Source organism: Dermochelys coriacea, chromosome 5 (genome assembly GCF_009764565.3).
Source record: "Dermochelys coriacea isolate rDerCor1 chromosome 5, rDerCor1.pri.v4, whole genome shotgun sequence".
Taxonomy (NCBI): Eukaryota; Metazoa; Chordata; order Testudines; family Dermochelyidae; genus Dermochelys; species Dermochelys coriacea.
In genome coordinates this window covers 43,695,020-43,709,895 of record NC_050072.1, presented here as the reverse complement: position 1 = coordinate 43,709,895, position 14,876 = coordinate 43,695,020, and the positions used below count along the sequence as shown (strand labels likewise).

At 40.0% G+C, this 14,876-nt stretch overlaps 1 protein-coding gene across 9 annotated transcripts in view; it reads right to left on the bottom strand.

Annotated features, from left to right (window-relative positions):
- Positions 1-14,876, bottom strand: part of MAST4 (microtubule associated serine/threonine kinase family member 4) — a 467,048-nt gene that overhangs the window by 175,049 nt on the left and 277,123 nt on the right. Inside the window, exons 1-2 of one of the 9 annotated variants that reach the window (XM_043514213.1) lie at positions 13,076-13,491; positions 9,061-9,141 (exon numbers count right to left, since the gene is read on the bottom strand). The exons of 7 other annotated variants lie outside the window; for them this stretch is intronic. In XM_043514213.1, the coding sequence (XP_043370148.1) occupies positions 9,061-9,141; positions 13,076-13,122 (128 nt within the window). In that variant the 5' untranslated portion in view covers positions 13,123-13,491. Of the gene's footprint in view, positions 1-9,060; positions 9,142-13,075; positions 13,492-14,876 lie in introns of those variants that run through there. One more of the 9 variants, XM_038401946.2, reaches the window with a different exon arrangement.

Below are 14,876 nucleotides of genomic sequence, written 5' to 3'. Positions count from 1 at the left end.
TTTGTTATTCTAGCCACGAGGCAGCTGGCATACAGTTTGCACATCGTTGAGCAGAGAGATAGGTCTCTAGTTGCTGGGGTCATCTCGTTGGCCTTTCTTGTAGACAAGCATCATCATAGATTTCTTCCAGGAACTGAGAGTATGGTAGAACTGTTTGCATTTGTTGAAAATGGCTGTTAATACCAGCAACCAGTGTCTCGTTTTTTTCAGGAAGTTGTAGCAAATGCAATCTTTTCCTGGGGCTGTTATTACATTCCATGATGTAAAGTCTTGTCCCAGGTCCCCTGCATAGTCAACCCGGGGTAGAGCATGAAGGCATCCTGGACTCTGTGTGACGTTCTGAGCTACACAGAACCCTGCCTTGTTGAGCCAGACATGCCAGTCTGCTCCAACACAGACCCAGGGTCTGAACGATGCACCCCAAAGCTGCAGACTTAACTGAAAACGGTTTAGCAAGTGCTCCTGTCTCTAACACCCACACCCAGCTCCAATGGGATCCAAACCCCAAATGAATCCGTTTTACTCTGTATAAAGCTTTTATAAGGTAAACTCATAAATTGTCCACCCTCTACAACACTGATAGAGAGATATGAACAGTTGTTTGCTCCCCCAGGTATTAGTCACTAACTCTGGGTTCAACAATAAGTTTAAAAAAAAAAAAGAAAGAAAAAGTAGGATTTAAGTGGTTCCAAGTAATAACAGACAGAACAAAGTAAGTTACCAAGCAAAATAAAATACAACACGCAAGTCTAAGCCTAATGCATTAAGAAACTGATTACAGATGAAATCTCATCCCCAGAGCTGTTCCAATAAGCTTCTTTCACAGACTAGACTCCTTCCTAGTCTGGGTCCAGCAATCACTCACACCCCCATAGTTACTATCCTTTGTTCCAGTTTCTTTCAGGCATCTCTTTGGGGTGGAGAGGCCATCTCTTGAGCCAGCTGAAGACTAAATGGAGAGGCTTCCAGGGTTTTTATATTCTCTCTCTTATGGGCAGAAACCCCTTTGTTCTTCTGTGCAAAGTCACAGCAACAAAATGGAGTTTGTAGCCACCTGGGCAAGTCACATGTCCATGAATGATTCAGCTTTTTGCAGGCCGACATTATGGTTTACATGTTAGTTTGAATGTTCCCAGGAAATCTCAGATGTGGATTGGCGTCACCCAAAGTCCATTGTCAGTTAAGTGTTTCTTGATTGGGCACTTACTGAGAATAGTCCTTTCTCAAGAAGCTGATCAAATGCTTCACCGAGGCTAATTAGAATCAAACACTTTGAGATACAAGTACACAGCCAATATTCATAATTTCAAATACAAAAATGATATACACATACAGACAGCATAGCCAGAACCAGCAAATTATAACCTTTCAATAGACACCACACTTGACCTCCTCTGTACAACTATAGGACACTGTTTGCAACAACAATCTATACAGTCACAGTTAATGTCAATAACCTCACAACTCCCATTGGAATTATTTTGTTTCACTGAAATTTCAAGAAAGATTATTTTTTTTCTTCAGATGACTTTGTTCTAATAAACTGTGTTCACTGTGCTCTTCCACCATTCACACAAAGGTCAAGAAATAAGCCTAGGAATTACACCTCATTCTTTTCTGTAATGTCATTTACAATAGCTGAGAGAAAGCACTGGATTCATCCAAAGTAAAGACAAACATATATCCATTCTATGTGGTTGCACACATTAAACTACTTAATGTCAGGTAAATAAAATGGCTACTGCATATACAAAATGCATAAAACTATGCGAGGTTTTGCTGTCAATGAGTTTACTATTTTGTGCTCAGATAAACAGAAAATTTATCTTTAAAATTCGTAAAGCAGAACAGTTTGCAGATTAGCAGATAAGCCCTTTTTTAAAAAAGTAGGCTAGGAAGTCATATGTAAAGTAATTGGAGCAGTATCTCAAGTTAGAGTAAAAAGCAAAACTGTGAGAGCAAATCTCAGAAGAGTGCTGCTAGAAGCTTTTCATTCTCTATTTTGCTTTAGAAAATAGTTAAGTAGTTCAGGAAATCTTCATTTGGGTCACTTTTACAACTACAGTATATGAAGACTTTTGTATAGATTTCCAAACAAAAGTAAAATTCTTTAATACCATCAGCATCAGAGATTTAATATTACCAAATGCTCAACCATTTTGCAGAAGCTAAATCAAATTCAGATAGTTCTTTATCCTCTCTCACACTGTTGGCTAATCTAAATCACTAACTTGCAGCAGTGTAGCAAATCTCACATTCAATAAAATATATGTATAAAATGTAGCCCAGACAATCACATGCTTTTGTAATAAAAACTAACAGGCAGCTACTTTGGGGCAAATCTTTATGTGAGCTAAGGAAAAGGGGATCAACGGAACAGCATTTAAAATGTCTCAGACAAGTTATCTCTTACAAAAGAAAAAGATAAAGCAGTTTTCAGACTGCGACAAGGAAATAATTGCCTCTAGAGCATTGGATGGGCACCTAAAGATGTATTTAAAAAAAAAAAAATGTAATAAATAAATAAATAAATAAAATGACACTCCAGAGCACCATTCCAGAGAGGTGCAGGCTGGCAATTTCTCAAGGTTCTTTTGTCCCTCATTAATCATTTCCCTATTTAGAATACACCGTTTTTATTAAATCTTCCTCCTAAACTTTATGAAGCAAAGAAAAAGAAAACGAAGAAGGCGTCAGATTGAAGCGTTTTCTAAGACAGTCAAATTTGTATACAACTATTTACATTTCTTCCAGTTGTCCATAAAAAAAAATTGATTTCTAAGGCATCCAGGGCCCAAATCATTGAGGGTATGTCTTCACAGCACAGTTTACTGAGCTTTAGCCCAAACCCTACTACCATCGACACAGATGGACTTCTGACCCTGGTACGGAGGTTGTTTAAGCTCAGGCTATCTTACCTTGCTTGGGATATGGGTTAGAACCCAGGATCCTCTTTAATTTGGGCTGGAACCTCCCACTTTGCAGTGAGGACATAGGCTAAATCCCTTGAGTGCTGATAGTCCTCCAATGTCCTTTCATCAATACCGGCCTCACCAAGGAGAAGGTAAGTTTTCCCACAATTGGCTGGAAAAGAATCCTAGAGCATCTCAGCACAAAGAACCATGGACTATGCCGCTAGACATACATAGGTGAGTGCCAAAACAGCGAGGACACAGTAACTCAGGTATGGCTTTGCTGTGGAGGTGCTCAGATCTGGGCTAGGCCAACCCAGATGTTCAGATCCATGTGCCTTCTCCCTGGTTAACTCTGCAGTGAAGACAGTCTGTGGGGATTTAAAAAGTCAAATGCAACTACTTAAAGTGTGGTTTTACTCTGAAAATGACTCAGAACACCATTGTAGGGTTCTAGGTCTATCATCTCTCTGTTTTCTTACCAATATGCTCTGTTTACTAGTAAAACAGTTTTCCCACCTACCAGCCCCACAAACACAACATAGGATTTGCAAGTCAAGTTGCTGTATTTCCTTTTTGAATAGCAGACCAATAATAAAGATTCTGCAGACTAAATTGCTTCTCCTATTATCTTCAAATTATACCCCCATTTACACCTGTGTAACTCCATGAACTTTTAATGGGTTTGCATGGGTGTAACTGATTGGCACTCAGTAAACAATTCCATTGATGATACACAAGATAGAATATTAAAACACACTCCCTCTCAGCTGTGTTGACTCAGCAGGGCTAACAGGCATAAAAAAAGCTTCAAAAATTTAGGACTCCTCTACAGTATTAAAAAGTTACATCGGCATAGCCATGAGCACATCCCCACGAGATGTAGGTAAGCCGACCTAACCCAATGTAGACAGTGCAAAGTCGACAGAAGAATTCTTCTGTTGACCTAGCTACAGCCTCTCAGAGAGGTGGATTACCTACCACGATGGGAGAACCACGCCTGTTGCTGTAGTATCTATACCAGGGGTAGGCAACCTTTCAGAAGTGGTGTGCCAAGTCTTCATTTATTCACTTTAATTTAAGGTTTTGCGTGCCAATTATACATTTTAACATTTTTTAGAAGGTCTCTCTCTATAAGTCTATATATTATATAACTAAGCTATTGTTGTATGTAAAGTAAACAAAAAGTTTTCAAAATGTTTAAGAAGCTTCATTTAAAATTAAATTAAAATGATGATCTTACGCCGCTGGCCCGCTCAGCCCACTGCCAGACTGGGGTTCTGTTCATCTAGGCCGGCAGCAGGCTGAGCGGGGCCTGCGGACGGGACCCAGGCTGGCAGCCAGAACCCCAGACCGGCAGCAGGCTGAGCGGGGCATGCAGCCAGGACCCCAGACCAGCAGTGGGCTGAGCGGCTCAGCCCACTGCCAGTCTGGGGTTCCATCCACCAGCTCCTGCCAGCCAGGGTCCTGGCTGCTGGCCCTGCTCAGCCCGCTGCCAGCCTGGGATCCCGGCCCTGCCCACATAGAGTGGGTACCTACCTTCTCCCTGGTTCTAGCCCATTCTCTTCCTCTCTCTCTGCCACTGAGCTGAGGGTGGGAGTGCACTGAGCACAGGGCTGTGGATGAAGGAGAAGGCTGGAGTGTAGGGTCTGGTGAGGAGCTAGAATGAGGGAGGGGGCTCAGGGTTGGGGCAGGAGCTTTGGGTGTGGAGTGCTTACCTGGTCAGCTCCCATTTGGTGCGAAGGGTGCAGGCAGGAATGTGGGGGGGCAGGTTCAGGAGCTCCCGTTTGGTGCTCAGGATGGGGGGGGGGGGAATGTGGGAGGTGCAAGAGTCAGGGCATGGGAGATCTGGGTATGTGTGTGGGGGGTGAAGGGTTCAGGGCAGAGGGCTGGGGATGTGGGCTAGGGTCGTGGGGGTGCTCCCAACCCCCTGCCCAGAGCGTCTCATGGCAGGGGGCTGGAAGGGATATGCCCTGATTCCCCTACCGCTTTCCCCAAGGCCCCGTTCCCACCTCTTCTCCACCTCCTCCCCAGAGCAGCGAGCGCACTGCGGCTCCACTTCTCCCCCTCCCTCACGAGGGCCATCAGCTGATCAGCGCCAGGGAAGGAGAGAAGATCCCAGCACGCTGGGGGAAGAGGCGGGGGAGGGGGAGCTCCCCTGCCCTGCAGCAGCAGCTGGAAGGACCAAGCTTCTTCACCCTGCTCCCGCAGGTGGTCGGAGAAGAGCGAGCCGGGGTGGGCAGGATTTTTAATGGCATGCGGCTGCCTGCCGGGGTCCCTGCCTGGGTTCGGCAGCAGGCTGAGCGGGGCGGGTGGCTGGGACCCAGCAGGCAGCCGCGTGCCATTAAAAATCGGCACGCGTGCCATAGGTTGCCAGCCCCTGATCTATACTCAAGTGATTCAATAGTTGCAGCTGCACTGCCATAGCATTTTAAATGTAGACATAGCCTTATTTTAAAGGGCGCATGCACACAGACACACACACACACACACAGAAAGCCTTCCTGCCTTCCCAAATCAGCTTCACAACCTAACAAGCTCCTAATCACATCACACAGTTCTGAAATTCAAGACACTGCTTTTTTCTACCTAATCATTGGCCATCAGTTCCTCCCTTCAACCCCACTCTATTGTTTTATTTTAACTCCTCTACTACTCAGCATGCTTTTTGCCCTCTTCTTTCAAGAGCTTTATCTCCTCCACTCTCCCTGCTAATTTTGGTCTTCCTATCCATGTATATTTGAACACCCATCCACCATTCCCCTTTCCCCATTTCCATTCCAAAGAATGCCCACCCAAATGAAGACTAAAATAAATCCAAAACTATTAGATTACAAGTTTGAGTAGATAATTTTAAAATCCATCAATATCTGTGCATCAGCTTCTACGCAACTCCTCGATCTTCTTGCAACCCTTCTATTGTCTTCTCCTGCACACTCCCATGTTTTTTCATAGTCAGTTGTTTGTGGTTTCAGAGGAAGCTCTTTGTGGAAGGGGTCATTTCTTCTGTATGTACTGTAAAGCACCTGGCACACTGGAGCTTATACAAAAACCATCATCTATATAAGTTGGAGATTTTCAAATGTACAAATGGCAGATATGTGCCTGTTTCCCACCGACTCCCAACGGTTGACATCTACCATTCCCAAGCAATTTATTAATATAATATCCCTTATGGAGAGTAATACTAATTACTTTGAAATGACCAATGCAATAGTGTGATGTCAACTACCATTAATGAAATTTACAGAAGATAGCTTTCTATGGTTCAACTGTAAGGGAAAGGGCTGGTAGGAAGGGACCACAACTGAGGGCTCTAGCCCACACAAATTCTATCCAGGCACATTTTTCTAAGGCCCCAGTCCTGCAAACACTTATGCACCTCATTATTTTTAAGCAAGAGTAGTCTCAGTGAAGTCACTGCCGCACACACATACACACATTTTTTTCCTATTGACCTAGACCAGCCTTGAATGACAACTATTATTTGATGCACTTGCTGTTCTGCATTTTTCAAACCCCCTGAGTTTACAGAAATATACAAAACAAAAAGAGAAGGTCACAATGCAGCATGAATCAGAGTTGTATGCTTTCTCTTGGCTGCATAAGAAGCTGTTTGAAAACATTTGTTTTTGAAAAATGACTCACTATTTTTCTGCTATCAAGACAAGCACTATAGCATATAATGCTGCTGCAGACCACCAGCTAATCATCATCAGAGAGCTTTCAAACACATTAAGAACAGAATATATTCAATGACTTCTTAAATTATATTTAAATATACACAAAAAATTGTTTTTTTTAACCCCCGCCTCACTGCACCAAACAGCAAACATTTGGAGAAAAAAAACAAAAAAACAAAAAAAAACCCTATCAAAATGTTGAGGGGGAAAATCCCAAAACACAGAAAATACCACATTTCTCAATTTCATCTCAAATCACATAAATAAGGATGACAGTGATCCACCTAAAAAGAAAAGGAGTACTTGTGGCACCTTAGAGACTAACAAATTTATTTGAGCATAAGCTTTTGTGAGCTACAGCTCATTTCATCGGATGCATTCAGTGGAAAATACAGTGGGGAGATTTATATACATAGAGAACATGAAACAATGGGTGTTGCCATACACACTGTAATCAGAGTGATCACTTAAGGTGAGCTATTACCAGCGGGGTGGGGGGGGACCTTTTGTAGTGATAATCAAGGTGGGCCATTTCCAGCAGTTGACAAGAACTTCTGATGAAGAGTGGGGGGAGGGGGGATAAACATGGGGAAATAGTTTTACTTTGTGTAATGACCCATCCATTCCCAATCTCTATTCAAGCCGAAATTAATTGTATCCAGTTTGCAAATTAATTCCAATACAGCAGTCTCTCATTGGAGTCTGTTTTTCAAGTTTTTTTTGTTGAAGTATTGCCATTTTTAGGTTGTGAATAGAGACTGGGAGTGGATGGTCATTACACAAAGTAAAATTATTTCTCCATGTTTATTCCCCCCCCACACACCGTTCCTCAGATGTTCTTGTCAACTGCTGGAAATGGCCCACCTTGATTATCACTACAAAAGGTCCCCCCCCTCCTGCTGGTAATAGCTCACCTTAAGTGATCACTCTGATTACAGTGTGTATGGCAACACCCATTGTTTCATGTTCTCTATGTATATAAATCTCCCCACTGTATTTTCCACTGAATGCATCCGATGAAGTGAGCTGCTCACAAAAGCTTATGCTCAAATAAATTTTGTTAGTCTCTAAGGTGCCACAAATACTCTTTTGTTTTTGCGAATACAGACTAACACGGCTGCTACTCTGAAACCAGTGATCCACCTGTTTTTAATAAAGAAAATGGTATATTACCAAGAATAATACATTCATGTAACGTCTTCCACACAACGTTCAACCAAAGCTTTAGAACCATATACTTAAGGCCTATTTGTCTGTACTTCATGCACACAATATGTGCATTACTATATAATTAAAAAACAAACTACTTTTTCAAAGTTTTTTCACCCTAAGAGCATCTGCTGAAACTCTTGATTAACAAAATTACATAGTTGCTCATCCCTGATATGCATTACAATGTATTAATACTTATTTTGAGAACATTCTCCATTGAGCAGAACCTTGTAAACTCGCACTAATGAAAAAGACACAAGAAACAAAAATGTACTTAATTTTTTGAATTAGCAAGACATTGAACAAAGCAAGAATGATGCATCACCATATAAATTTTGTTTATTTGACAAGTGTACTTCAGTTTTCATTATCTACGATTATATTTCATAGTATAATAGTAAATGTTCTCTTGTATAGTTTGACCAAGTAATCATGTCTTTGACATAAGACCTCACAGAGCATATTTGTGAAGTTTTACTGTATTAGAATCACAAGTTCTATTGCCATGACATTTCTACTGCTGGAAGAGCAAACAGTCCAAAGGACCTACACTAGATCACTATGTGTGTTCCTAAGTCAGTGTAGCTCCTGGACATCAAATTCCTATTTTCAAAACTGTCTGACCTCGTAAAAGTACATCATTGTCTAAAAATGCATCATTGTCTATCTGCTACACAAACATAACTATTTGAATAATGAACCATCCTCACCCTCTGAACTGTTCTCAGACTTTTAACGTGATGGGAAACAGTGCAGCATATCTCATTAAACTGATGTATTAAATTCCAACAACACAAATTTAAAAAAGCCAGTGTATCCACTTGCATGTTTGTACCTCTTATCAATCATTTCATCGTAAGAAGGTGAGCTCAGTGACAAAGTGAACCCACATGCAGGCATCCCCTGTATCAAATGCATCAAAATAAATGCAAAACTGCAAAGCCCATAAGAACTAGTAACAATTGTTGCAATTTAGCTACAGAAAACAGAATATAATAAAAAGATTTGATTTTTCAATGACTCCCAACTCCCTATGCATCGCATCTTGAGTCTCTTTAATCCCTCTCACAACACGTTTGTCATATTTGAAAAATACTTTAATGCTGAAACAAGATCTTGTTTTAAGTAGACTTACTTCCCTGACTGCACAGACAATTTTGATTCAGTAATCTGCCTTCCCCCACTCTCGCCCCCAGTGTGTCTTTTATTTTAAATGAAGAAAAGAATGGCAATGACAGAGTTTACTTGCTTACCTCCAAAAATGAAAAGCGAACAGAGGACTGCATGGACTGCAAGGGCTTGTTGGGGTTGGGCTCAGGCTCCTTGGGGTGAGACTGAAAGTTAAAATAATGTCATCTCTAGTAAACAAAAGCTTCAGTAAAAGTAGCAGGATTTACTTTAGGGGTTATGGTCCTTAAAACAGAAATTTTAGAGCACTATTCTGAATGAAATGGTACACAACCATCCACTAATTATCACTTCTATTAGCCTCATCAGTTTTGGTCCACCTCGGCTATGAAATTGATAAAAAATTTAAAAAAGAAAATGTGGGAAGTGTGGAATAGCCTACACATTTGGCTTTTTTCAGGAAAAGATTACTGCCATGTGAGTCCTCTAGGGAAAACTGAAAGGAACTTTGTAAAGTTTTGTGTTTAAAAAAAAAAAAAAAAAACCAACAACAACAAACCACCAGAGATGCTCAAGTGCTATATAGCAGTCTTTACACAAGAAGATATTCAGATACGTAAAACTAAGTATTTGATTTTGCACATTGGCTATATGATTTGATTTTTGGCTATAAGAAAACTTTGGTGCAAATTTTCAAATCTGGAAGCCCAAATTTAGGCACCTAAATGATAGTGGCCCCATTTTCAAACATGATGCACTACCGTAACAGTGGGAAATGCAGATGCTCAACAGTTCTGAAAGTCAGGCCAAATATTTAAAGTGAATCAGTACAGATACGTGTTTAACAGACAACCACATCTGACAATTTAGACCTTCGAAACGGTCTTTAAAAAGTACTTTGGAGCGTAGTTCTACTTCAAAAGGTTCATCTGTAAAAATAGCATTGTAGGGCCACTGACAGATTCCACAGTTGCACCTCTGAAGTGTACTCAAACAGTGACATGCACTTTTCCCATGAATGCTTGCTGAAAAGCTTTTTAATATGTCCAGTAACATGCCTCTAGTTGCAACTGGCTAAAGTTAGCAATCTTCCATTCTTGTCCTAAAGCGACTAATTAGCTTTGATTGAACTTTTGTGTGCACTGAAGACTCTCTCAAATTCTCCCACCTTTGTTCTAGCTTTGGTGCTAGCTCCAGACAGAGCAATAGTGGGAGCATAAAGATAGACCAGTCATCAGCCTTTTTTCCCCAACATCATGTCATCTACCTGAACCCTGTGGCCAACCTATGCTAGCACTCCCAAAATTAAATCACTGGCTGAGTTGCACCTGTGCTAGTGCAACCATGGGGATAAAATGTGATTGGTTTAGAAATCCTCTTTGCAAAGTTTATGTATGCTTGATCCAACTATTATGGGGCTTGAAAAAGGGTAAACTAAACCAGTGTCCCCAGGAGGATGGGGTTCTGGGGAGTGTAAGCTTGTGCAACTGGGTTGTCTTAGCGGTGAGTATTGATGCTGGGTGCATAGGGAAGGTAGACTGCGGGATCCCATTCCTTGAAAGTGCAGACAGAGTCTGTGTCCAAGAGGCTAGAGCAAGAGACTGCAAATGAAGATTCAGGGGAGCTGGAAGTATCCAGAAGTATGATGGAGCCAGGGCCAGATCCAAGCACAGCAGCCTGGTGAGAACCCAGCAGGGGAAAGGTCAACCAGGATCTGAGACACCATTATAAACCTTTTCAGTTGTTTATAACTTTGGTAAAATTTAAAGCGGTCAAGCTGAACTCTTCCATGCTGGGTCAGACTGAGTTTATTTTGGTGGGGTTTGTTTGTTTGTTTGGGGGGGTGGGGGAGGCTTAAATTCAAGCAAAAATGGTCTGGCCATTTCCAAGAATGAGATTAGGGAAAATATGTTGTTCTGACACATTAAAAAAAAAATCCTACAATCTTTTCATTGAGAAGCTCTAGCATCCAAGCTTTGGAGCAGGGACCTGAAATTTGTAGGAGGCTGCAGGAGTGTCAGGGATGAGCTTTTTGCATTCATGTGGAAAAATGGATTTGAAAAAAATCTTCACACATGCTCAGTAGACACTTGTTAGAATTTGGCAGCTAAATTCAGACTCTGTCTGTACTGGTCATGCTCCATTCCGGGGCAGCAAGGGCTGAGTAGCACTTTCCCTGCTGGTCCTGGGTGCTATGGACAGGAGAACTGAGAGCAGGGAACATGTTTCTCCTGTGCTCTTAATGTCCCCGTCCCCCCCGCTGGGGCTTGGGGTACAGTAGAAGGTTAATGGCGGGGTAGATTGGGGTAAGGAACCGGTGGTGAAACCAACCGTAAATTTGCCATATCCTTTCTCTGTCCAAACAAGTAAAATAGAAGAAAGTACAGAGACAACTTAAAGGTAAAGAGTTAATTTTTAAAAATTTGTTCAGTTCTAATAAAACAAAGTATTAGTAAAAAAGAGGTAAGGTAATACAAATAGATACATAATTTTTATTGTGACAATATTTTAACTACAAAAAGCAAACAACTAGTATTATAGTAATATACATTTTAAAAATATATACGATTCAAAATCTGAGCACTGTGGCAGAGTAAGCATAACCGTGGGAGGTTGCACCATGAGGAGGAAGAAATATATACTGTTTGGTACAAGTCATTACCTCCCTTTACAAAAACAAAAGTATTGTTGAAAAATAGTGTTGTAAATGATTTTCCAACTTTTGTAGCTGGAGACATCATTTGCATTAGATTATGTATTTCTGGTGAAGTTTAATTTTTAAAATATTTAAATTGTGATTTCTTTAGAAAAGAGAATACAACTATAATTTATTCATAGAAACTATTTTAAGGAGCTCCTTAAGAAGCTCCTTCAAAATCTGTGAGAAATTAGTAATGTTATTTCTCAGAATACACTTCTGAAGTCCTAAAAGGTACCTACAAGTTCACAAACTCCTCCAAAGTAAAAGAAGCAGGAGTATTATTAAGTCTTCATTGAAATATGGATTTTTTTCAATAATGTTTTAAAAGCATAAATGGGAAAACTCCAAAGCACTAACTCCAAAGTCATTTTCTGTAATAAGGGTTCTGGCACCTTTAAGCAATATTAGAATGGGTTATTTTCCCCATGTATACATACACACACACACACACACACACACACTTGCATACATGTATCCCTTTAAAGTTTTCCAAATGTCTTAGGTAGTAATCTTTTATAACTAAATAACTTTCCCTTTGTATTTTCAGTACTCAGGCATTTCCTGTAGCAAGAATGTGGAAGTCCAAGGGAATATTGCAGGAGGAGAAGTAACATATCTATTTATCTAGCTAAAACCAGCAAATTTTCTGGGATGCCCACTGTATGTATAAACACATACATAGCATATGGAGTCTCTGTGTAGGTACGTATGTACAGATATAAATACAATTGGCTGATTAATTTAGAACAAATATGTGCTCACACTTTGTTAAGAGGCTTTGTCCAACATATTCGCTATAAAGCCAATTTGTATATTTTCATGTAGCTACTCTCAAAGTAAGAACTGAAAGCGGGCAAATGAGTTAATCAGCTTTAAGAAAATACAAAATAAACACACTGCTAAACTAGGTAAACACATTTACTGCAGAGACTAGATGCTAAGCAGAAATCATTCAGAATGTAAGACACTTCATTAATATTCTGTTACACATGTAAAATATGCATCATACTTAATGAATGCTCACAATTAGCATGTCTATTATGTTCTAATCTCTTGTAGTGCTCTCTATTATTCAGCAGAGACAGAGGCCTTTCTGAAACGCAACATTGGGATAAATAAACAGTAACAGAGAGGAGTAGAGAAAGACAGACACCATGGCCTACCGATACATTCTTTCACTGTGAGAGGATGCTTCATGCCCTGAGATTCAGCAACTTTAAATATGCAGAAATGTTTTCTTCTAAATATACTGCAATGTCCTGGCTCTAGGCTCACACATTTGCTGAAATCAACTGCAATGCATTTAAAACATATTACTTCAACCTAAAGCTGCAGTGCTCCGAGATTGTCAGTATAAACATATATTACATAGCTATTGGTTGCACAAAAGCTAATGCCATGCAGAAATCATTAAAATATTAAAGACAGACAATACTTACTCCAAGGTCAACCCTGGAATTTGTAGCCTTTCCCGCTGGGCTTTCATTGCTGTTATATGTTACCACACTCTATTGTAACCATGACACACATTCACTGGCAGCATCCTGGTGATGACAGAGAGCCAAAATGAACCACTATAAAGGAATGGACTAACAATCTCTGGGGGGAGGGGGGGTGTACTGCAAGTTTGGGTCCTTCCACCTCTAGCTGTCATGAAGAGATGTCAGCTGCCTTTTTCAAGTTAACAGCAATGCACACTGCACTGATTTTGCAAAGAGAATGAAGCCTTTAGTTCTGCACGTCAACTAATTAATTTATAATAGCCTAAAAAAGCAGTTGCCTCACTGACACGCACACTTTTCACCTCGACAGAATGAAAAGTCCCCGTCGCCACACAGACTGACAGCTCAAAAACATAAAACAATGACAATGTACGCTTAAAACACAGTTTCCCTCAGCAAATATCAAACATTTACCACTCCCTATGAGCCGATGAAACAGAATTTAGCCATCTTGCTTAAGTCACATTATCCCTTTTCTTGGTAAACAGAATTATTCAGTGTCTGCGGCAATAAAATAGCAAGTCACTGAATGACAATGTAAGCTCTTTTTCTTGATATAGAAAATGATTTTAGAAGACTTAGGAGCAAATACATTATATTACTGTAGCACCGATTGTTAATGCAAGACAAAAAGTTAGTGTTCTGTTTTGGGGTGGTTGTACTTGAATGTTAAAAAGGGAAAGGTTATAAATATTTTATTAAGGATGAGACCCAGACTGCAAATTGAAGAAAGACATTTTAGATTGCCTTTAAAATATAGAATTTGAAAACAATCTCATTTTAATAACAGTAATAATGCAATGCTTTACAGAGACACTCAAAGTACAGTATATATCTGATGTCTCTTATTTGATTTAATCTTACCCATTCCTTTTCTCTATCCCCTTCTTTGGTCTATGCCTTTTGTCTATGCCTTTGATCGACAACTTCTTTGGTCTATGCCTTTATGTTAAAACTTTATGCAAGTGTGTATTACGAATACTATAAGAGTCAGAATATTTTACCCCGTTCAAATCAATGTTTTCTATGGCAAGTGCTTCATGCCAGCCTAATGTAACAGTAATGTGAAAACAATTTATGTGAATCATTTATGTTGTTTTTATGGTTTTTCTACTTGCCAACCATTAGTTTTTTAGTTTTAAAGGTCTGCATCTACACATTTCTACTTTTCCTTGTGACAAAATATTTTATATATATATATATATATATATATATATATATATATATATATATATATATATATATATATATTTATTTTAAAAACAGCCCATTTCAAAAGAACATTATTAAGGCTGCAAATCAAGTTTTCAAAGTTAAGAAATACCAGAATTAAAGTTGCCTGAGCAATCTTAGTTCACCCCCATTGTGCACATGCATTAGGATACAGTTTTAATTACATGATCACTTTTCCTCCACAGGATCCCTGCCTCATTCAATGCACAGGATGAAGCTTCTCTGGGGATCACTCTGAATTGTGTAGTAAAGGAGGCTGTTATCTGTAGGACCCCTGCCTAGTTCGTGGCAGAAGTTAGAAGGTATGTCATGAATGAGGCAGGGGACTGCAGGAAGAGAAAGGGATGGCTCTTGGTTAAGGAAGTTGAATGCTCCCTCACGGAGAAATAGATTGCTCTATGAAAATAGTGCCTGTGAAGTCCAGTTAGCACACATGGGCTGTGATGGGTTGGACAATGCAAAAGAAATCTTTGGAGAATTTAGCTCCCAAGCTCTAACAACTCTC